At 41.4% G+C, this 25,388-nt stretch overlaps 1 protein-coding gene across 2 annotated transcripts in view; it reads right to left on the bottom strand.

Annotated features, from left to right (window-relative positions):
- The window catches only part of LOC139387107 (astrotactin-1-like), a 251,064-nt gene that overhangs the window by 13,256 nt on the left and 212,420 nt on the right, over nucleotides 1-25,388 (bottom strand). For both annotated transcript variants that reach the window (XM_071133115.1, XM_071133116.1), the window contains exon 19: nucleotides 10,314-10,449. In XM_071133115.1, coding sequence (XP_070989216.1) covers nucleotides 10,314-10,449 — 136 coding nt within the window. The remainder of the gene's footprint in view (nucleotides 1-10,313; nucleotides 10,450-25,388) is intronic.

Here is a 25,388-nt window from a genome sequence, read left to right as displayed (position 1 = left end):
ATTGGAGAAAGTAAGTGCCTAGACAGCTGCCCTGGGGAATTCCATCTGGATTATGTTGGAGAGGCTGCCATTAAAGAACACCATCTGTGTTCTGTTAGACAGGTAACTCTTTATCCACAATATAGCAGGGGGTGTAACGCAATAACACATTTTTCCATCAGCAGACTATGATCGATAGCCTCACTGAAGTCTAACAAAACTTCTCCCACAATCTTTTTATCACCAATTTCTCAGCCATGTGTGTATGTACCGTGCTTGTTGAATGTCCATCCTTGTAAGCGTGCTGAAAGTCTGTTGTCAATTTGTTTACAGTAAAATAGCATTGTATCTGGTCAAACACTATTTTTTCTAAAAGTGTACTGAGGGTTGGTAACATGCTGATTGGTCAGCTATTTGAGCCAGTAAAGAGGGCTTTACTTTTCTTGGCTAGTGGAATTACTTTTGCTTCCCTCCAGGCCTGAGGGAACACACTAATAGGCTTAGATTGAAGAAATGGCAAATTGAAGTGGCAATATCAGCTGCTATTATTCTCAGTATTCTTCCATGCAAGTTGTCAGACCCTGGTGGCTTATCTTTTTTTCACCGCTTCCAGACACACTTTACAGAATTCATTTTTTTTTAAATACCTTTATTTAACTAGGCAAGTCAGTTAAGAACAAATTCTTATTTTCAATGACGGCCTATGAACAGTGGGTTAACTGCCTTGTTCAGGGGCAGAGCGACAGATTTGTACCTTGTCAGCTCGGGGATTTCAACTTGCAACCTTTTGGTTACTAGTCCAACGCTCTAACCACTAGGCTACCCTGCCGCCCCAATGCTTGTCTTTCGTAATTTGAGCTGTTATAGCATGGCCATGTGTAGTGTCAGCATTTGTTGCTGGCATGTCATGCATAAGTTTCCAAATCCAAAGTAATTGGCAATATAAGTGGGTTTTGTGATGAATGAGCCATCTGAATCAATGAATGATGGATCTGAGTTTGCCTTTTGCTCATGGTGTAACGGACCGTAGTTGATCCCTGATCCGTACAGATCAGCCCCCACAGTTCGGCACACATGTAAACCATGGATCAATTGCAAAGTTTAACCATCATAGTGTGAAATACAGTTTTACTGCCGCAGTTACTTTTTGAAGTAATAATTCCCTCTCTCTCAATGCAGAGTTGCAGTGAAAAGATAAAGACAAGACAGATATGTCCTGTGTTTACTCCAAAGGTTGATTTGATTATGTGAAGAATGCAGTTGTTTGTACTGTCCACGTGAACGGGGCATGTTGAATCCCAACAAATCAATCCTGGATGCTCGCGTTGCAAAAAGCAAGGACAAAAGAGCAGTGACACAGCCATGGCTAGCAGAGGAGGTGAAGAACTGGAAAAGCCTCCCGCTTCATTTAAGTCTCACAAATGGGAGCATTTTGGCTTCCCGGTCAAATTTTATGACGAAAGAAGGGTTGTGGACAACACCATTACATTGTGCCACAAGAAGACCGTATGATCATGGAAAAACATCGAGCATGGCCACATTTTTAAAGTGTCATCACCCTGGAGTGTCAGTGACGGGAGCCAACTCAGCCAAGAGACAACTTCTTTAAGCAGCCCTTTGCTATAGCCATCACCAAATTTATTGAGATGTTTATCACTGCAGACTTGAGGCCACACTCTGTTGTGGAAAACAAAGGGTTTAAAATGATGGTGAAAGTGCTTGAGCCATGCTCGCGCACCCGATCTTAATGAACAGGAAAATATCAAAATTAAGCACTGAAACTGCACCGTCTGTGTCCATGATCCTACCTCTGAAAACAAGGATTCTACAATCCATGGCCCCAAGTGAGGAAGACAGCATCATCACTAGAGATGTCTCACCTAGACCCTGCCCTACGCCGGAGGACAAACAGTGATCTCACAACTGAGATTGTGAAGTAGACATGCTCATGTTATTTATGTTAGTGCAGGGTGAGCTTCACACAGTGGACTTCCTACTAGGGCACACTGCCTCAGTGCTAACAGTATAACTCTGGTTCATAGGCACATGATTACAACATACAATAGCTGTAGGCTCAGCAGAGGCATTCAGGGCGATTAGATGGATATCAATTTGATTACTTACATTGAGTCTTCCAATGCCACTGGGATAATGTACGTTTGCTGAAGAATTATGACAACTCAGAAACAATGGTAGTGTAACGAGAGTCGGGAAGCATGTTCAGGGAGTGCATGCATGCATTTAACTAACAAACAAACAAACAAACAAACAAACAAACAAACAAACAAACAAACAAACAAACAAACAAACAAACAAACAAACAAACAAACAAACAAACACACACACACACACACACACACACACACACACACACACACACACACACACACACACACACACACACACACACACACACACACACACACACACACACACACACACACACACACACACACACACACACACACACACACACACACACACACACACACACACACACACACACACACACACACACACACACACACACACACACACACACACACACACACACACACACACACACACACACACACACACACACACACACACACACACACACACACACACACACACACACACACACACACACACACACACACACACACACACACACACACACACACACACACACAATGCAGAAACAATGACGACTGGGGGAGAAACCAAAGGGAGTGACATATATAGGGCAGGTAATCAAGGAGGTGATGGAGTCCAGGTGAATGTCATTATGTGCCTAATACTGGTGACAGGTGTGCACCCTAACGAGCAGCCTGGAGAGGGAGCACACGTGACAGGTAGGGATTAACTGAGCTGGGTTTGGGTCATTGATAAGTAATTGTCTCAACGCAGCCTTATACTGCTGTGAAAAGATCCAGGAACACAAATTATTTGGGTGGATCCCATCCTCCTTATAATGAGCTTTGTTTCAAGAAGGTATCAAAATTGTCAAAAAAAGTTATACCCACAGAGCTGCAATAGTCAAGTAGCCAGTTACGGAAGGCTAAAAGTCTGCTGAAGCGTTCAATGCCACGATTTAAGGAGGGCCAGATATTATGGGGTGTTTCTTGGTGTTCTTTAAAATATTTCTTCATCTGTTCTGAGCTGCTCTTCAAAATGTCATTGAATCCCACATGAACTATGATACTCAATTTCCTTATGCAGGTTTAAAATGTTTGGGAGCAGTTTATTGATGTCCTGTTTTTGCTTGGGTTATTCCTATTGCTATACATCAGAACCATTTGAAAAGACAACATGCTCAAGATGAGTTTTTCCCCCTTCCATCCTTTGTGTAATCTTTTCAGTATGGCTACCCCATTTACAGTGCATGTGTGAGGTAAGTGGCTACATGTGTGGAGGATAGCAGGCTGTCTGATGAAGGGAGCAGAGTATGAGTAGTAGAGAAAGGAGAGGGAAGGTGGAGGGGAGCCGAAGGAATTTTTAACTCCTAGAGCATGGCAAAATTCATTACACTGATTGACCTTAAACACAGAGTTAAGCGTTCCATGCGGTCATTAAAAACACACTGGCCACCAGGCAGCACAACATGGGTTTACGTCACCACAATGTAATCTTGTGTTACTACAGCCACAGGAACAAAACACACTGTAATGTCCAGTAACACAGAAAATGAATAACCATAAACTACTGTCATTACACCTGACAATGACCTCACTTAAAATACACAAGACCTCCCAAAGAGTTTTATGAGTTTTATCATTTTGCTTATAAACAAAAGTCATTATGATATTCAGTTGAAGTCAGAAGTGTACATTCACCTTAGGCAAATACATTAAAACTCAGTTTTTCACAAACCTAGTAAAAAATTCCCTGTCTTAGGTCAGTTAGGATCAACACTTTATTTTAAGAACGTAAAATGTCAGAATAATAGTTGAGTGATTTATTTCTGCTTTTATTTCTTTCATCACATTCCCAGTGGGTCAGAAGTTTACATACACTCAATCAGTATTTGGTAGCATTGCCTTTAAATTGTTTAACTTGAGTCAAACGTTTCGGGGAGCCTTCCACAAGCTTCCCACAATAAGGTGGGTGATTTTTGGCCCATTCTTCCTGACAGAGCTGGTGTAACAGAGTCAGGTCTGTAGGCCTCCTTGCTCGCACACGCTCTTTCAGTTCTGCCCGCAAATTTTCTACAGGATTGGGGTCAGGTCTTTGTGATGGCCACTCCAATACATGTCCTTAAGCCATTTTGCCACAACTTTGGAAGTATGCTTGGGGTCATTGTCCATTTGGAAGACCCATTTGCGACCAAGCTTTAACTTCCTGACTGATGTCTTGAGATGTTGCTTCAATATATCCACATCATTTTCCTGCCTCATGATGCCATCTTTTTTGTGAAGTGCACCAGTCCCTCCGGCAGCAAAGCACCCCACAACATGATGCTGCCACCCCCGTGCTTCACAGTTGGGATGGTGTTCTTCAGCTTGCAAGCTCACCCTTTTTCCTCCAAACATAACGATGGTCATTATGGCCAAACAGTTCTATTTTTGTTCCATCAGACCAGAGGACATTTATCCAGGTTATGTTCATATAGGACTCGTTTTACTGTGGTTATAGATACTTTTGTACCTGTTTCCTCCACTGTTTCCTTCACTTCACAAGGAACTTTGCTGTTGTTCTGGGATTGATTTGCACTTTCGCACCAAAGTACGTTAATCTCTAGGAGACAGAACGCTTCTCCTTACGGAGTGTATTGACGGCTGCGTGTTCCCATGGTGTTAATACTTGCGTACTGTTTTTTGTACAGATGAACGTGGTAGCTTCAGGCGTTTAGAAATTGCTCCCTAGGATGAACCAGACTTGTGGAGGTCTACAATTGTTTTTCTGAGGTCTTGGCTGATTTCTTTGGATTTTCCCATGATGTCAAGCAAAGAGGCACAGAGTTTGAAGGTAGGCCTGGAAATACATCCACAGGTACACCTCCAATTGACTCAAATAATGTCAATTGGCCTATCAGAAGCTTCTAAAATCATGACATAATTTTCTGGAATTTTCCAAGCTGTTTAAAGGCACAGTCAATTTAGTATATGTAAACTTCTGTCCCACTGGAATTGTGATACAGTTAAATAATCTGTCTGAAAACAATTGTTGGAAAAATTGCTTGTGTCATGCACAAAGTAGATGTCCTAACCGACTTGCCAAAACTATAGTTTGTTAACAAGAAGTTTGTGGAGTGGTTGAAAAACAAGTTTTAATGACTCCAACCTAAGTGTATGTAAACTTTCAACTTCAACTATACTTCCAGCATAAATGTTATATTTTACGTATTTGTGATAAAAAAAAGACATATGTACATTGAAATAACATCCCAAATAGTTGACGGCCCTGAATTTTTCTGAACCGTCTCAGTGCTTCTCCTTCCAATAGTGCGCTTTCCCTTTAATTCCCAATTAAATAGCCAGCATCAGCTGCGCAAAAGTGGGGTTGTGATGGAGACGTGAATGAGGATGTGTTCAACCCTCAGTTCCGAAGCTTCTCTATTCCGTTTGTTTTGTTGGTTTTAAACGTGTGTTTTGTTGCCTAGTAGTGTTTAACCAGGATCGGATCCACTGTGTGGTGTCCAGATTGATACCACACACAATTGCTACTGGTTTCCATACAATCTGAGCAAGAATAATTTCTTCCAATCAGAAGCTACAAAGTTACATGATTGGGGATCAAATGTGGCAATCTTCTCTGCCGTTGCTCCGGTACCACTAACCCTTGCTAATCCTTCTGATGATCTCCTTTTACCGGCTGTGAGAAGAGCACAGCTGGAACAGCCAGAGGAGTTAAGGCTCTTGGAACAGCTGCAGAATAATGCTGATGTATGTACTTCAAAGCTAGGACTCATCGGGCTCCTGAAGCACAAAATATTCCTTACACAGGAAATGCCGATCAAGCAGAACCCATATCATTTGTCCCCAGCGACGCTAATCATCCAAAAGGGACTCATTAATGATATGTTAACACAATATATAATAGAACATTCCTCCTCTCCCTGGGCTGCTCCTGTTGTCCTCATCACAAAAAAGACCGGTGGTCTTAGATTTTGTGTGGACTATAGGAAGACCAACAATGTTTCCCAGACTGATGCCTATCCTCTTCCCACCATCCACGAGATCCTGGAGTCATTGTCTGGTGCTGTTGTGTTCACTACCCTTGACCTCAATAGTGGTTATTGGCAAGTTGAAATGGACCAGGAAAGCAAGGACAAGACTGCTTTTGTCTGTGCTGGGGGCTTGTTTTCCTTTAAGGTGATGCCCTTTGGATTAAATAATGCACCTGCCACTTTCCAAAGACTCATGGAGATTGCGATAGGTGAGCTCAAAGGGAAAATCTGTTTAGTCTGCCTGGACGATATAATGATCTACTCCCAGAACAGAGAACAACACTTTCAAGATCTTCAAGCAGTGTTGGACAAGCTAAGAGAAGCTGGTCTGACCTTGAATGTGAAGAAGAGCAACTTCTGCCAAACCTCCCTGAAGTTCCTTGGCCATATTGTGTCTTTTGACGGCATTCATGTGGATCCTGAAAAGACAAAGGCTGTACAAGACTTCCCTGTGCCAACCACACTCAAGGCCCTTCAACAGTTCCTTGGGATGGCTGGATGGTACCATCGGTTTGTGTCGAACTTCTCCCAGGTGGCAGAACCACTCAACGCGTTGGAGAGAAATTCCTATGGACGGCAGAGTACCGAACCTCCTTTGAAACCTTGAAACGACACCTCGTCACACCTCCCATTTTAGGTCATCCAAACTTTGATTGCCCTTTTGTTGTTTACACTGATGCAAGTAATGTTGGACTTGGTTCTGTCCTAGTCCAACAGACTGGACTTGGCACTGAAGAAGTGCTAGCATTCGCCAGTCGGACATTGAATGGAGCAGAACGGAACTACTCCACAACCGAGCAAGAGTGCCTTGCACTGGGCTTTGGAAAAGTGGAGGTACTACCTGGAGGGAAGACACTTCACTGTGGTCACTGACCATTCCTCCCCTGTGTGGGTGTTCAAGACCAACAAACCAAGTACCAGACTCATTAGATGGGCTCTACGGTTGCAAGAGTTCACCTTTGCAGTAGAATACAGGAAAGGAAAATACAACACTGTTCCAGATGCCTTATCCAGAGCTCCTGCTTGTGGTAATGGTGGCCCTCATCTTACATGTGCTACTGTCCTGTCTAGCAGTCGAGACTCACCCAAAACTGACTTTCCCATCTCTGATGGGGCCATTTGGAAAGCCCAACAGGATGATCCAGAAGTACAGGCTTTGTATCAGACTATCCTGGAAGATGGAGAAAAGATGGTCAATCCTACCACAAAGCTGACCATCATTGAAGACAAAGTCTACCGTGTTGTACAACTACCTCACAGAACCCTCTACCAAATGTGCATACCTGAAACTCTACGCCTTCAACTGCTTCAACATTTCCATGAAGACCCATTAACTGGTCATTTGGGCAGGTTCAAAACCTACAAGCGGTTGCAAGCATTACTGTACTGGCCACATCTGAGCATGGATGTGAAGTCACACATCCGAAACTGTCAAGTTTGTCAAATGTACAAACCAGAAGGTAGAAAGCCTGCTGGCAAGTTGCAGCAAACGGTGGTTACCCGACCTTGGGAAATGTTAGGAGTGGATTTGATGGGTCCATTTCCTAGAAGCTCCAATCAGAATGTGTACATGCTTGTTTTTGTTGATTACTATTCAAAGTGGGTGGAACTCTTTGCCCTGCGTCAGGCAACAGCGAGGACCGTCTCTAACATCCTTACGAAAGAGATCCTGACTCGCTGGGGAGTGCCTGATTACATCCTGTCTGATCAAGGTTTCCAATTTGTCTCTGATCTCTTTGAGGAGACCTGCCTAAGATGGAACCTGAGACAGAAGTTGACCACGGCCTATCACCCACAGACCAACCTCACTGAGAGAGTAAATCAAACCTTGAAGACAATGGTTGCTTCCTATGTAGGGACCCAGCACAAACACTGGGACAAGCACCTTCACGAGTTTCGATTTGCCCTGAATTCTGCTGTGCAAGAGTCCACTGGAGTCACACCTGCAGAGCTGAACCTAAGTCGTCCCCTCCGAGAACCCTTGGATATGGTGCTACAGCCTCAGCAGCTTACTCCAGACGCTGCTTGCTATGACCAGGTAGTCCATCTCCATGACTTGAGAGCTCATGTCTCAAAGAACATGATCCAGGCTCGACTCAAGCAGAAGAGAAATGATGATAAGAACAGACAGTTCCAGCTTCGTGATCGGGTGTGGCTTCGCACTCATCCTTACTCGAAAGCTGAACAATTCTTCTCGGCCAAGCTCGCTCCTAAATGGCAAGGACCATGTAGGATTTTGGAGCAGCTGGACCCTTTGAACTACCGAGTGGTGAAAGAGGACACAGGTGAATATATGCGCGTTGTCCATGTCTCACGCCTTAAGGCCTGTTACCCCTCGGCTGAGGAATTGGAGGCGATTGAGCACCACAAGGTCCTGGATATCTTTGAAGAGGAAAGTGAGGAGACTTTTCTCGGATTCCCAGACCCAGAAGTCTCACACCTTAAAGCCTGTGACCCCTCAGCTGTGGAGTGTGAGCTCCAAAAAGTCATGAATATTTTTGTAGAGGAAAGTGATGAGGAGACCTTTCTCGGTTTCCCCGACCAAGATGTGCCTTCCAGTGCAATGGTCGGCTTTTTCCAGGGGAGGGGGTGTGTGACGGCCCTGAATTTTTCTGAACCGTCTCAGTGCTTCTCCTTCCAATAGGGTGCTTTCCCTTTAATTCCCAATTAAATAGCCAGCATCAGCTGCGCAAAAGTGGGGTTGTGATGGAGGCGGTGAATGAGGATGTGTTCAACCCTCAGTTCCGAAGCTTCTCTATTCCGTCTGTTTTGTTGGTTTTAAACGTGTGTTTTGTAGCCTAATAGAGTTTACCCAGGATCGGATCCACTCTTTGCGTCCGTGGACTACACCTCTCTGTTCTTCCTGGCCTTTCTCAGCTGGAGGGAGATCTGTTGGCGGATTGGACTGTGTGATTAACCGACTGACTACAACCTTTTTGTATACGGTGTTTCATTTGTTTTGATGTGATGTATACTGTGATGATTTATGTAGTTAGTTGTAGTAGAGGACTTAGTAAGAGTTTATACGCTTTATAGTTGTGTGGTAAAATAATTGTTATATTGATTGTATGAATTGATACTGGGTGTACACTACACTTGTATGAACGGACAAACATTGCGTGACTAAGGTCACTTGAGTTCCCTGAACTTCTTTACCGGGCTGGACTCTTTAGGCCCGAGGTACAGGACATTTCTGGAGGAACCAGAACACATTGTGTTATTATTATATGTGTGTGTAATCATTTGTTGGTAATACAGCCCACGCTAAAGAATAGTTGTTCCAATGTTTTAAGGGTTTATGAAAAGTTTATTTCCATCCTGACTTTTACATAAGTCGTTTGTATTGGTGTAGACTTGACGGACCAGATGGGACTCATTCCCTCCCAAACCAAAAGGAGAAACCAATATTTTCTCTGGTAGGCACAACCTACCTGGCACCCTTATAAATAATAACCTCAAGTCAAAATCGTTACATAGTGCACATTTTGTCAAGGACAAGGTCTTCTCTGTCATGTTTGTCTGTGCACCTAATCTCTTGATCTTATGATTCTTGTTTCTGCTATTAGCATTAAGTGCTACGTTGACGCACTTTCAAGCTGTTCCAAAGTATGAGCTACTTCCCCAACTGTCTGAACCATATTTAAAACACTTGTCTTTAAGTAGTACATGCACATGACAGAGGAGTGATTCCAGGCTCTCCCCTTCACAAACTGGTTGTTGTTCCCTTCATTCAGTTTCCATTGGATAACACCTACATGACTTACACATCAATGGAACATCCAGGGAAGTTGGCTTAGGCCAAGGACAGTGCTTCCCTCAGAGCAATAGACAGCAGAGTTGTAATACAGTATAAAAGTTATAGGAAATATACTTACCCAGGTTCTGTCTTTACTCTCAGAAGATTTGCTAGCTAGTTTGACATGATCCAGTAACCCATTTTCATATTCTGCAATTCCTCAAATTTCACATTTTCCTTTTTCACTTTTTTGTTGTGGTCTTTTTCTAAAATATCTTACATTCAAGTCACTACTTGCTAAATCAAGCTTGAAGGAGGCAAGCAATGCATTTACAAGTTAGTTATGTACTGTATATTTGACATTATCTGAGTGGTGATAATGATGATATAGTATTTTCCTTTTGTAACACAAGAGAAACACCCATTGCTAATGGTACAGTAACTTACATGTAAGTGGTGTCTGGCTCCAGGCAGCGAATGATCATGCTGACGGAGGAGGTCAGGAGGTCAGGGATATCCCCAAGCATCACACACGGAGACTTGGCCCCAGACAGGATATCATCCACAAAGCTCAACATTGTCTCTGTATGGGAGGAAAACCCATTCATCAAATAATCACTGACATCAAGAGAGGAAATGTCCACCAACAAACATCACAAATATTAATTCATTGCAACAGCTACCATATTTGAGTAGACCTTCAAATAACCAGCCAGAAATGGAAATTGAGATGCTTTAACACACATGAATCAATTATTCTAAGCCATGGGCTAATATCTAAGGCTTTTACATTCAGTTTGGGGCACATTAGGAACATGTACAGTATGTGTACCGTCAGCCACCAACATAAGGTTTTCACAGATCTTAGCTCAACTAATATGCCATGCTTGTTCTAATTAAGGAGAGGCAGGAAAGGTGTTTTCCCAGCTGGGTTGCATGCATCAAAGGGCATTTGCTATGGGGCTATGCATTTTAGCTCACTGGGAAAGACATTCTTTCAAGTGGTCACTCTGTATGTCCTCTCTGAATCTTGCTCAACCCGTATGGGTCACAAACTGGTAAAAACATTGGGTTAGGTGCCAGTGAAAACGTCACAGAGAAAAAAAAGACTGTACCAGCTGTCACTGAGAAATATGTATCTTGCACAGAGGAACGTGTTTTTAAAAACAAAAAGATTCAAATTAAAAGTGACATTGTGAAATATTTAAGTTCACCATACTGGGACTTATTGCTTGATTGATCATTTCCCATGCCTTCTCACACTCCTCTCTCGTTTGGATGGTCCATGTGGTGAATCCAGACGTAATTGGGGACCCGATATGAAAAACTCTCAGCCATCTTCAGCACCTGTTCGATCCATTAACAATTGGAGTGAAATATATTGGCTAGAAGGACCTAGTCTGCAAAACTGACTGTAAAACCTCAGAAGGTGAGTCAACCCATAATTCACTTCAAACTTTTTGGCACAGTGATTTCTCCCAGCAATCAAAGAATCCTAATATAAACAACCACAGCTGAATGACAAGCACTTAACGTTTGTCCTTAAAGGAAAAGCTGTCTCAAACATCATGGTTCTTTAAACGAGAACATTTTAAAAGTAGTATTGGCAAGATACAGTACTATAACGCACAATGTACTGTAGGAGTGTATTATATTTATATATAATCTACAGTACCAGTCAAAAGTTTGGACACACCTACTCATTCCAGTTTTTAATTTTTATTTTTTTACTATTTTCTACATTGTAAAATAATAGTGAAGACATCAAAACTATGAAATGACAGAAATGGAATCATGTAGTAACCATTTTATTTTTTAAACAGATAAAAATATATTTGAGATTTGAGATTCTTCAAAGTAGCCACCTTTTGCCTTGATGAAAGCTTTGCAAACTCTTGGCATTCTCTCAACCAGATTCATGATATAGTCACCAGGAATGCATTTAATTTTACTGGTGTGCCTTGTTAAAAGTTCATTTGTGACTCACCACCTGGATTCGGTCTTATGTAGCAAAATTTGAAATTGTGTTTTTTACATTATATAAAAGTAGACATTCAGAGCTACAAAATGGTTAATCATACATTGCATTTGAGGAGCAATGGGAAAGTAATTCTGCTTTGAAATTTGCTGAACTTTTGAGAAAATCGCTTTTGAATGTTTTGCTATCTAGTGAAGAGCATTTCTTTATCTACACCCATTCAGCATCGTTCACACCCCCCACCTTAACCTCTTCATCCTACCCCCTCCTTTTTCGAACATTCTGTTAAAAATCGCGCAACATTTCAGCGTCCTGCTACTCATGCCAGGAATATAGTATATGCATATGATTAGTATGTGTGGATAGAAAACACTCTGAAGTTTCTAAAACTGGTTAAATCATGGCTGTGACTATAACAGAGCGTGTGTTTCATCGAAAAGCGCAAGAAAAACTGGTCACTGAAAGCTGAAAAAAGTATCCATGCGCCCCTTTCATGTATTATTTAAAGGAAACCAAATTTAATATGGACACGGATGCAATTCCTACGGCTTCCACACGAAACGTCATTTTCATTGACAAAAATCCTTTGAGACATTACCAATAGATCCGTCATTCCATCCAGCCTACAACAATCGATTTTGGAAGATTGAAAAATTGACATTGTTTTCTTGAGTAGCTGCTATTGAATACAGATTGCCCAGTGATCAATTTGATCGCTTATTAACGTTTACAAATACCTAAAGTTGGGTTACAAAAGTAGGTTGAAGTGTTTTGTCAAAGAATATAGGCAACTTATATAATTTTTTAAAATGACGTTGCGTGTTGGAAGATAGCTTTTTTCCTGAAGCAGACAGGCTATACAAATGGATATTTTGGGCATTCATGGACGGATTTAATCGGGAAAAAGACCAATTTGTGATGTTTATGGGACATATAGGAGTGCCAACAAAGAATATCATCAAAGGTAATGAATGTTTTATATTTTATTTCTGCGTTTTTGTGTAGCGCCGGCTACGCTAATTATTTTGTTTACGTCGCCTTCAGGCATTTTGGGGTGTTGCATGCTATCAGATAATAGCTTCTCATGCTTTCGCCAAAAAGCATTTTAAAAATCTGACTTGTTGGCTAGATTCACAACGAGTGTAGCTTTAATTCAATACCCTGCATGTGTATTTTAATGAACGTTTGAGTTTTAACGAGTACATTTAGCATTTAGCGTAGCGCATTTGCATTTCCAGGTGCCTACTTGAGACGCAGACGTCTCAAGTAGGAGCAAGAAGTTTTAAGCTTTAGCCCCACTCATCACGTTTCGCTCTCGCAGCGCACACTTGATGCTCTGGCCGATGATTGATTTGGTTACCTTTGGATAACATGAAAACAGCCTAACCAGTTCTGCTGGCAACAATTTCATTATGCTTTTTTTGCAGATGTTTACAGACTCCAGGCATATTCAACGGGTGTTGTACACACGTCATGTAACGTTAGCAAACGAGCCAGCCAGCCAACGTTAGCTAGTTAAATAATAAAAAGTACCAAAAATGCCAAAGTGCTGGGAGCTAACCAACAATTTCCAATGTTTGCTAGCTAACATTAGGCTCTAACTAGAACAGCACAAGGCTCTGGGAGACGAATAATAACATCAGCAAGGGATCTAGCCAGCTAACGTTAGCTAGCTAGCTAACAGTACACTTTAGCTTCAGACATATAGCTTGCTAGCTAGGTAAACAATGTACTTAGCTAAGTAAACAAAGTGCAAGTTCACACACACGTCACAAAGCATTAGCTAAAAAGCCAGACAGCTAACGTTAGCTAGTCAAACAACAATGAACAGTGCCAACAATGCCACAGTGCTGGGAGCTAACCAACCACGTTTAATGTTAGTGAGCTAACATTAGGCTCTAAATAGAACAGCAAATGGCTCTGGGAATAATATCAGCTAGCCAGCCAGTCAGCTAGCGTTAGCTTGAAATGAAACCACTTTCTGTCAAAATTAGAAACATTTTCAGATATGACAAGTTAACGTTAGCTAGCTAACGCTAGACTATCTTACCTGTCTACATCATCGTGCATGGACGCGTCTCCCTGTCAGGAATGCCATGCCACGGTTGCCCTTAGTTTGAAGATGAAATCCGGAGACACTTGTTTACTCCATCTCCATCATACTCTAATTCCACTGATTCCACAACAACAATAAAAAAATGTTTTAAAGCAGCGTTCGACAGGATTACCAACACAGACTGACAAGCTTCTATGGCAGACCAATCTGAACTCCTCTCTCGGCATGTCCAGCCCACTCAATTTCTCAGCCAATCATGGCTAGTGGGAAGGTTGCCAACTTTTTCTGTGGCTTAACCTGTTGAGTGTGGGGGGCAGTATTTTGATGTTTGGATGAAAAACATACCCAAATTAAACTGCATATTTCTCAGGCCCAGAATCTAGAATATGCATATAATTGACAGTTTAGGATAGAAAACACTCTAAAGTTTCCAAAACTGTCAAAATATTGTCTGTGAGTATAACAGAACTGATGTTACAGGCGAAAGCCTGAGAAAAATCCAATCCGGAAGTGACTCATCTTTTGAAAGCCCTGCGTTCCGATGCGTCCCTATTGAGCTGTGAATGCCCTATCAACCAGCTTACGCTTTCTACGTATTCCCGAAGGTGTCTACAGCATTGTGACGTAGTTTTATGCATTTATGTTGAAGAATACCTGTAGGCGGCTTCATTGCGCAAATGGTCACCTTATGCTCCCAGAGAAATTATTGCGTAAAATACAGAGGTAGCCATTATTCCAATCGCTTCTACTGAGAAACCAATTGTCCCGGTTGATATATTATCGAATAGATATTTGAAAAACACCTTGAGGATTGATTATAAACAACGTTTGCCATGTTTCTGTCGATATTATTTTTCGTCGTTGTCTTGACCGCAATTTCCGGTCGATTTCTCAGCCAAACGTGAAGAACAACAAGGAGCTATTTCGCATACAAAAATAATAACTTTGGCTATCTACCTGGGAGTCTCGTGAGTGAAAACATCTGAAGTTCATCAAAGGTAAATTATTTAATTTGATTGCTTTTCTGATTTTCGTGACAAGGTTGCCTGCTGCTAGCAAGGCATAATGCTATGCTAGGCTATCGATAAACTTACACAAATGCTTGTCTAGCTTTGGCTGTAAAGCATATTTTGACAATCTGAGATGACAGGGTGATTAACAAAAGGCTAAGCTGTGTTCCAATATATTTCACTTGTGATTTTCATGAATAGGAATATTTTCTAGGAAGATTTATGTCCGTTGCGTTATGCTAATTAGTGTCAGATGATGACAACGGTCCCGTTCACGGGATGGGGTGTCACTAGAGGTTAAATATTTTTAGTAATTTAATTTGAATTTGGCGCTCTGTAATTCAGCGGTGGTTGACGAAAATTATCCCGCTAACGGGATGAGTGCATCAAGAAGTTAACCAACGAGGCTCGTAATTTAACAATTTTATCGTATTTACAGATGAAAGTTCACATGTTTAAGAAGGCATTTCTGCCAAACGCATATTGATAAATATATATATTTTTTACATTCACATGGAGCTCCTGTTAAGTCATGACATGCGACATACACCTAGTTTCTTGAATCGGGTCACATTTGTGGAATTTATTTCCTTCTTAATGCGCTTGAGCCAATCAGTTGTGAAGTGACAAGGTAGGGGTGGTATACAGAAGATAGCACTATTTGGTAAAAGACCAAGTCCATATTATGGCAAGAACAGCTCAAATCAACAAAGAAAAACGACAGTCCGTCATTATTTGAAGATTTATAGGCCAGTAAATCCGGAAAATGTCAAGAACATTGAACATTTCTTCAAGTGCAGTCACAAAAACCATCAAGCACTATGACGAAACTGGCTCTTCTGAGGACTGCTACAGGAAAGGAAGATGCATAATTACCTCTGCTGCAGAGGATAAGTTCATTAGAGTTCCCAGCCTCAGAAATTGCAGCCCAAATAAATGCATGTTCAGAGGAGACTGCGTGAATCAGGCCTTCATTATCAAATTGCTACAAGGAAAACACTATTAAAGGACACCAATAATAATAAGAGACTTGCTTGGGCCAAGAAACACGTGCAATGGACATTAGACCGGTGGAAATCTGTCCTTTGATGTGATGAGTCAAAATGAGAGATTTGGTTCCAACCGCCATGTCTTTATAAGTAGGTGAACAGATGATCTCTGCATGTGTGGTTCCCACCGTGAAGCATGGAGGAGGAGCTGTAATGGTGTGGGGGTGCTTTGCTGGTGAACCTGTCTGTGATTTATTTAGAATTCAAGGCACACTTAACCAGCATGGCTACCACAGCATTCTGCAGCGATAACCCATCCCACCTGGTTTGCTCTTATTCCCACTATCATTTGTTTTTCAACAGGACTATGACCCAACACACCTCCAGGCTGTGTAAGGGCTATTTGACCAAGAAGGTGAGTGAGGGAGTGCTGCATCAGATGACCTGGCCTCCACAATCACCTGACCTTAACCCAATTGAGATGGTTTGGGATGAGTTGGACCGCAGAGTGACGGTAAAAGCAACCAACAAATGCTCAGCATATGTGGGAACTTCTTCAAGACTGGAAAAGCATTCCAGGTGAAGTTGGTTGAGAGAATGCCAAGAGTGTGCAAAGCTGTCATCAGGTGGATACTTTGAAAAATCTAAAATATATTTTGATTTGTTTGACACTTTTTTGGTTACTACATGATTCCTTGTGATATTTAATCGTTTTGATGTCTTCACTATTATTGTACAAAGTTGAAAATAGTAAAGATAAAGAAAAACCCATGAATGAGTAGGTGTGTCCAAACTTTTGACTGGTACTGTATATACACTACCGTTCAAAGGTATGGGGTCACTTAGAAATGTCCTTGCTTTTTAAAGAAAAGCCAATTGTTTTTGTTTGTCCATTAAAATAACATCAAATTGATCAGAAATACATTGTAGACATTGTTAATATTGTAGCTGGAAACAGAGATGGACAGAGGCCTGTAAAGACCAATGCCGGAGATGAGAAGCAGGTACTCCCCGTACCTTGAACATTTAAAGCAGAAAAGACAGGTATAGGACAGGAACACCGTCAGCACATGGGTATACAAAGACATACAAACATTAAAGCAGAAGTAGGGAACAGAGCGGGGAACCAGACATGTATATAGGGAAGGTAATGACAGAGGTATTTGAGTCCAGGTGAGTCCAATAATCACTGTTGCGCGTGACATGGGGAAGGCAGGTGTGCGTAATGACGATGCCGGGAGTGCCCAATGCTGGGGAGCCTGGCGCCCTCGAGCACAAGGAGGAGCGGGAGCAGGCGTGACAGAGGCCCATTATCAGTAATCATCACTCCTGTGTTCCAATGGCACGTTGTGTTAGCTAATCCTAGTTTATAATTTTAAAAGGCCCTTATTGATCATTAGAAACCCTTTCACAATTATGTTAGCACAGCTGAAAACTGTGTCCGGATTAAAGAAGCAATAAAACTGGCCTGCTTTAGACTAGTTGAGTATCTGGAGCATCAGCATTTGTGGGCTGGATTACAGGATCAAAATGGCCAGAAACAAATAACTTTCTTCTGAAACTCGTCAGTCTATTCTTGTTCTGAGAAATGAAGGCTATTCCACGCGGGAAATTGGCAAGAAACTGAAGATCTCATACTACTCCCTTCCCAGAAAAGAGCAAACTGTCTAACCACAATAGAGAGAGGAGTGCGAGGCCCCGCTGCACAACTGAGCAAGAGAACAAGTACATTAGTGTCAAGTTTGAGTCCATATAACTTATTATGTAACTTAATTTTTACTCCTGAACTTATTTAGACTTGCCATAACAAAGGGGTAAAATTATTGACTCAAGACATCAGGGTTTCATGATAAATTAATTTGTAAACATTTACAAAAACATTAATCCACTTTTGACATTATGGGGTATTGTGTGTAGGCCAGTGACAGAAACATCTCAATTTAATACATTTTATATTTAGGCTGTAACACAACCAAATGTGGAAAAAGTCAAGGGGTGTGAAAACATTCTGAAGGCACTGTAAGAAGCAGACACATCCACACCAATTCGATATTGCTTTCCGTAGTCAAGCACAAACTGAATTCCATCGGCCTGTCTGGCCCCAGGACCGAGTTTCCCAAACTCGGCCCTGTGTACACATTTTGCTTTTTGTCCTAGCACTACACTGCTGATTCAAATAATCAAAGCTTGATGAGGAGTTTGATACTTAAATCAGCTGTGTAGTGCTAGGACAAAAACCAAAACGTGCACCCAGAGCCCCAGGAACGATTTTTTGGAAACCCTGTGTTAGGCTATAGCACACATTCAACCTCCAGGAAAGAACAATACAATAAGCCTACAACAGATGTGTTGTGCCGTGGGGTAAAAATGAATGAATGCGCAATGGTCATTGCCAAAGAACAGGCAGAACCTAATCCGAAATTCTATATATTATCGAAAAGAAGAGGTTCTAAGGTACACAACCCTGAAAAAACTGTCTTTCAACACTCAAATTGAGCACATGAAACCTGTTTCAAATTATCACTGAGAAGTAGGCTAACTGTTCCAGACATGAGATCATCTCACTTCGCACACGAGAGCATCACTTCGCACTGGCAATTTTTTAAATTTCAATTGTTATATTTCATTATATTCTTACAATAAAATAGATTTGACTTTACTGTGATAAGGGCACAGCAATATAAGAGTGCCTTGTATTCTATAACAAACAAGGATATGCCACTGCATAACCATAATCACAGTAAAATAGGCTACATTAAACTCAGAATAGGCTATTCTATTCATTAGAAAATACTGTTTTTAATTTCCTAATATGGCTTTATTAGACTTTTTAAAATATACAAAATGCGTCATTGGCTGCTTCTTGTATAGGCCTACTTTATGTCCTGTTCTACTAAATAGGCTACACATCTGGCCAACTAGCCTATTTTCTCCTTGTCGATTTCATGGCCTTCTTAATTTGGCAGATGAGACAATAAAGGCAATATTGTTCTATTTCTTAGTAATTCTTAGTATTTTCTTAGCAATGACAAAGTTCTGAGCACAGGCGATTGACAGTTTATTCTCTGATTTGTTATCACAGATGGAGGTGCATTTTAGTAATGTTTCATGTCTGTTTAAAAAAACATATAGTTACTTTTTTGGTATATATCAATTTATTGAGGAACTCAAAAACAAAAGAAAATTAACTTTTCATTGAGCAGTGTGCAGTACAAGGGGGCTGATGGGCAGTCAAGGGTTGTTGAGTAACGGACTGGACCAATCATCGACAACGGTGCATGACCTGTCTTTTATTTCATTCGGTGGCAGGTTAATTCTCAGATTTGTTGAAATTTGAATTTTTAGACATGTTTTTATGTATTTTAAAAATTAATTAATTTTGTTTTTGGTAGGCTAGGCTACTCTATTATTAAATGAAATAATGGTACATTGAAAAGGGGGACCCTCAAGAGGCCCCTGAGCTGTAGGACTGTGTCAGTGTTGATATTCATGGCTAACTCAGAATACATTGTGCAAAAAGAGAGGACATAGTGACAGACACAGCTGTACAGTACATAGATGATTAAAATAAGCAAAACAAGCTTAGACGAATTCTAGGATTTAATTCATCATAGTATACACTGAACAAAAATATAAATGCAACATGCAACAATTTCAAAGATTTACTGAGTCACAGATTTCACTCTTCAATGGCTGTGCAAAGCTGCTGGATATTGTCGGGAACTGGAACACGCTGTCGTACACGTTGATCCCAAACATGGGATCGTTGATCCCAAGCATCCCAAACATGCTCAATGGGTGACGTGTCTGGACATGCAGGCCATGGAAAAACGGGGACATTTTCAGCTTCCAGGAATAACGTGGCATTATTATGCTGAAACGTGAGGTGATGGGGAAGATGAATGACAGACACAACAATTCAAATATCCATCAATAAAATGCAATTGTGTTTGTTGTCCATAGCTTGTTGCCCATACCATATCCCCACCGCCACCATGGAGCACTCTGTTCCCAACATTGACATCAGCAAACCGCTTGCCCACACAACGCCAGTTGAAACCAGGAATCATCTGTGAAGAGCACACCTCTCCAGCATGCCAGTGGCCATCAAAAGTGAGCATTTGCCCACTGAAGTTGGTTACAACGTCAAACTGTAGTAAGGTCAAGATCCTGGTGAGGACGACGAGCATGCAGATGAGCTTCCCTGAGACTGTTTCTGACAGTTTGTGCAGAAATGTTTTGATCGTGCAAGCCCACTGTTTCATCAGCTGTCTGGGTGGCTCATCTCAGACCATCCTGCAAGTGAAAAAGCCGGATGTGGAGGCCCTGGGCTGGTATGGTTACATGGTCTGCGGTTGTGAGGCCGGTTGGACGTACTACCAAATCCTCTAAAATGACGTTGGTGGCGGCACCTAGGGAGTGCTTAGGCAAAAGGCCTGCTGGCATACATAACCCGTAGTATTTACTGTCTATACACACTAGGTAAGACCTGGGTGGACCACCCCCTGTATTTTTGCTAGTGCACTAGGTGGTGCTAAGATAGGTAGGTAGGAGAGGGGGCTTTGATATTTACTTTCTTTGCTTCTGTCCAGCCCCTTTTCCCCAAAATTACCATGTGCCGGAATAAATTCCCTGTAAACGGTACCCATATCTGCCTTTGTCATCCTTGCTCGCACCTACAATCCCATACCTCTTTCACTCCACGAGTTGTTGAGTTGTAGCAGGGGGTTGCGTTCCCTCTCCCTAGAGGCTTACGTAACATCAGGAATTATGAAAAACTGAGTTTAAATGTATTTGGCTATGTAAACTTCCGACTTCAACTGTATCTTGGCAAAGACGAAACATTTTAGAGAAATGTTTTTTGTACATTTGGAACATTTCTGGGATAACTTATTTCAGCTTGTGAAACATGGGATCAACACTTTATATGTTGTATTTATATACATATATATATATATATATATATATATATCCATTTTGCCATGTTTTATAGCGTTAAATAAGGTTTATTTGGTACATCCTTGTTGTCATTGGTAGGCCCTGGGTCAGTTGCACCCTTAGCCCCACAGCAGCCCTACTTCTGGGTGCAACCCATGAATAGATTGATGAAGAAGCATCACGAGAGAGGGAGTTTACTTTGGCACATTAGATATCAGTATTATGGTCCTGGAGAATTTTTTATGTTTTCACTTCTGTAGTGTCACATTTAATCTCCAACTCCAGGTCTCAATCATCACATTAACATAAACAATGATTCTGCTAAGGTGCAGATTCTGAACTTGACACTGTCTGCAATTCTTTGATTAAAGTGAGTGATTTTAAAGGGAATGACAGAGTGAAAAACCTTAAACCTGTCACACACAGACACTCTTTTGTTCAATAAACAGGAAAGAAATGTAACCTGAAAATGATCTGATCCATCTCATAAATTCCCATATCCAAAACAACTGCTAGGTACCAGCAGATTTGGCAGCTCCGTAAAGACTCAACAAACAACATCTGGATCTTGTTGTCTACTTTGACGAACAGAAGGCAAGAGATGGACAACAGTTTCTAAAGCATTGCTTCTTGGCACTTCCCAGTGAAAAATGATTAACCGACTTGTTCTCCAACAAAACGTATTGTCTTTTTCAGAGCAATAGAGGAAATAAAGCCCTATTTGAAGTGGGGTAGGAGGGGGTGTAATTTTTAAAAGTGAAGTTTCTTGGAGAGAGGGAGGAAGAACACTTCAATCTGCGTATACTTTCTCAGAAAAAAGCCTTTGATAAGAACACTGCCTCTGCCATTTACGTCATAGAACCGCTTGCGATTTATACTGCATTACTTTCAATTATGGCCTTAGAGATGGGATAAATCATCTGTTCTTGAAATCGGGCAAAAGGGCAAATTTCCATACTGAACCGAAGCTGATAGCACTTGAACTTGTGTGTTCCAAAGCTGAATCTGAGATTTGCCAAACCCCAAATACGATGTCCAAAAAGCATTCAAAATGGCAATTTACACTGTTGGATCGCATTACAAAGATGAAACTCAGTTGATTTCTGATGAATGACAATGTATTAATCATAAATTTTGGGATGCATAACATAATGCATAATGTTTTTAGGGTCCCACTTTCTGTAAAAGTGATTTTTGGTTGAGGAGAGAAAAAAACATTTCATGAAGCTCATGAGCTCGGTAGTGATTATTATTCACTATGCTCTTCTGCACTCAGCGGTCCCGTTCTGTAAACCTGTGTGGCCTACCACATCGCGGCTGAGCCGTTGTTGCTCCTAGACGTTTCCACTTCACAATAACAGCACTTACAGTTGACTGGAGCAGCTCTAGCAGGGCAGACATTTTACGAACTGACGTTGGAAAGATGGCATCCTATGACGGTGCCACTTTAAGTCACTGAGCTCTTCTACTGCCAATGTTGGTCTTTGGAGATTTCATGGCTGTGTGCTCTATTTGATACAACAGGTGTGGTTGAAATAGCCAAATCCAATCATTTGAAGGGGTATCCACATACGTTTGTGTAGTGTATGCTTATGGTAATCCTTTCAATCTAGTTCTAAGAACAGTTAGATATAATTGTCTTTCCTCTAGCTCCAAAATTCCTGCCATGCATAGAGCCTCACCACACCACACTAGCATTAATTATGTTTCTGAGTGGCTGCAACAGCAGCCCGTACAATTTTCTAATGGTCTCCCCACATGTTAGGATGGTGGGCCTGACATCTGTGTGTTTTTTTCATGACTTTTGTTTGCATGTAACACATGGTTGTTTGATGGTGCGGTCCAACTCCCCCTCTGCTGTGGGGACGCCCTCGTCTCTTGGCTCTCCTAATATCCCTTCTGGACCACAGACTTTCAACTTCATTTGTAAAGTAAATATTTGTCTGGGAATCGAGTGTGGTGTTGCCACTTGTCAGAGCTCAGCTTGAAAGTGATTATGAGCTCAAGGGTTGTTTTTGTGGCATTGCTATGTTTGACATCTCTCGCCTCATCAACGTTTGTTGTTTGTTGTGATTACCATTTTGCAGTAAACTAGACCATCATGACTAAACTTAAATAGACAAAATCAGATGTGTTACATCTGGTCTGGAGCCACAACATGGGTGGCAATAATGGACGGTAGTGGAGAGTTTCATTGAACCAAGCAGTCTTCAATTCTGTTAAATTATAGGCTTGTACAATTCACCATGTAAAGCTTATTGGAAAGGGCATTCAAAGTCTGAGGACATGAGTTTTCCTGTCTTGAGTCTGGGATTAAAGCCACTGTTTACATATTGTAAATTGATATAAAGGTGGCAGTAACCCCGGGTAACGTTCCAGATGTGGCTGAGGCTTCGAGCCACATGGGCATATGCCATCTGGGCCACACTTGAAGGATAGGAAACACAAAATCACTAGACTGGACTTTATAGGAAGGCGAGTTCCTTCCACGCTGTACAGCCAAAGCCAGACGCACTTCATTTTCACAAGATTAATGTATACATTAGATCCATGACCATATGTCATAACACTGTGTGCTTCAATAAAGACCTTATCCCCTTGAACTCTGTCTGAGTTTGACCCTACCCAGTTGTGGGGACAGTTTATATGCTACTCACAGCTGGACTTTTGCTCTCTGGGTATGTGTGGGTCTATGAAGCCACCTAGAGACTGTGCCAGCTTCCGTGATGGACCTGCCCTGGCACCTGACCTTGCCCAACAGATGAGGTGAGCTCATCGGCCGCCAAAGCGCTCGGTGGAAACATTCATCCCTTTCAGGAGCTCTCCTTGCTCTATTGTCCTACCAGGGAGGAAGTGTGGCACATGGGTGTGAGTAATCTGTTTACGGATTGGATGTCATGTCCCACTGACCCCTGAATAAACCCTGTCGTTATTGGGTGATCTCAGGGAGTTTCGCCCGTGTGTGATGACTAAAAGCAGACTTCCGATTTAGTCAACTTAAACATCTGGGAGAGGGCTATGATGTCATGTTGTGTGCCTGAATCCCATTATGCGTAAGATTAGCACACAACCAGCCCCTGTCCAGAGGGTCGGACAACAATCATTAGCTATGATATATTATACAGTATGCATCTAGCTACAATATAGGGACATGTAATCCAAGGCGAAGGGAAGCACGAAAGTGACCAGTACAATGTGAGGAACACCCCATTGCTTTGTGTAAATGAAGGAAAAGGTTGTCCAAGTTCTCTTTTGAAAAAAGGAAAAAAATCCCCCATATGTTTCTTGAGTCTCTACAAAATGAGGGATAAAAGATTGTGTAGTCATATTTTTGACATTCCATGGAATCTGTTCCGATCATTCCAGTAAACACTGCATAGAAGCTGTTTTGAATCACATTCAAATCCAGGCCTAACAGAGATGAAGGGTTTAAGTCCACAAGACCAAAAAAAAAATTCCCTTCCAGTAAGTCTTAGCCCTTGCAATAGCACCTCATCGATCACTTTTTCACAGTCCCACATTTGGACTTGATAAAATATAATGTTATTTTGGTTGTAATCGGCCACAACATTTAGATGTCGGGGTTTGGGATGAGCAGTATAGCCTGAAGAGAGGGGAAGCCATGAACGACCTATAAATAAACTGGAGAGGGAAAGTCAATATCCCCTTTGGATATGGATGAATGACTCTAAAGACTGAGGGTCATATAGCGCAATCAGACAAGAGGATCTTTGTAAAGACACATTATGTGAAATGTCAATAACTCTTGTTGAAATGTATCACTGTGTGGCACTGTATCAACTGGATAACTTGGGATATGCAACAGGTGCAAAACACATCATATTATTCATCAAACTAAAACAGAAAAATGTTTTGATCGATAAAAAACACGCCAATCTGTATATCTCGGTTGATTTTATTCTGGTTGGTGGTGCAAAGTAATCAATGTCACTTTCAATTAATACTGAATTAAACCTGTTCACATCAAGACAGGCTAGATGACATTATATTGGAACCAAAATATATTATACACTTGTATTCAAGTCCAATACTTCATTATACAAATAGACCTACAGAGATGGTTATTTAATCCCGTGCAACATAAGGGTTTTCGCCAAACAAAAGGCATACGTTAGAAGTGTAGCTATAAGATTAAATCCTATTACGTTATGGACAGGGGTTCTACATAGAACACAAAAGGGTTCTACCTCGAACCAAAATGGGTTCTTCAAAGGGTTCCCTATGGGGACAGCCGAAGAAACATTTAAGGTTCTCGATAACACCTGTAAAACAGAGAGCACATTTCCAGAGGGAAGAGGCCCAGAGAGTTTTAGTAGGTTCATCTGAAGGTTATTTACCACATGATTTTTGGGGTTTAATCTGACAGGTGACTGAGTGCTTAAATCAGAACCACTCGTTATGACAATGTTTCTTTCAAATCAAATTTTATTGGTCACATACACATGGTTAGCAGATGTTATTGTGAGTGTAGCAAAATGCTTCTAGATCCGACAGTGCAGCAGTATCTAACAACAAAACCTAATATCTAAC

This window comes from Oncorhynchus clarkii, chromosome 28, assembly GCF_045791955.1.
Source record: "Oncorhynchus clarkii lewisi isolate Uvic-CL-2024 chromosome 28, UVic_Ocla_1.0, whole genome shotgun sequence".
NCBI classification, from domain to species: domain Eukaryota; kingdom Metazoa; phylum Chordata; class Actinopteri; order Salmoniformes; family Salmonidae; genus Oncorhynchus; species Oncorhynchus clarkii.
This window is presented reverse-complemented; position numbering and strand designations above follow the sequence as displayed.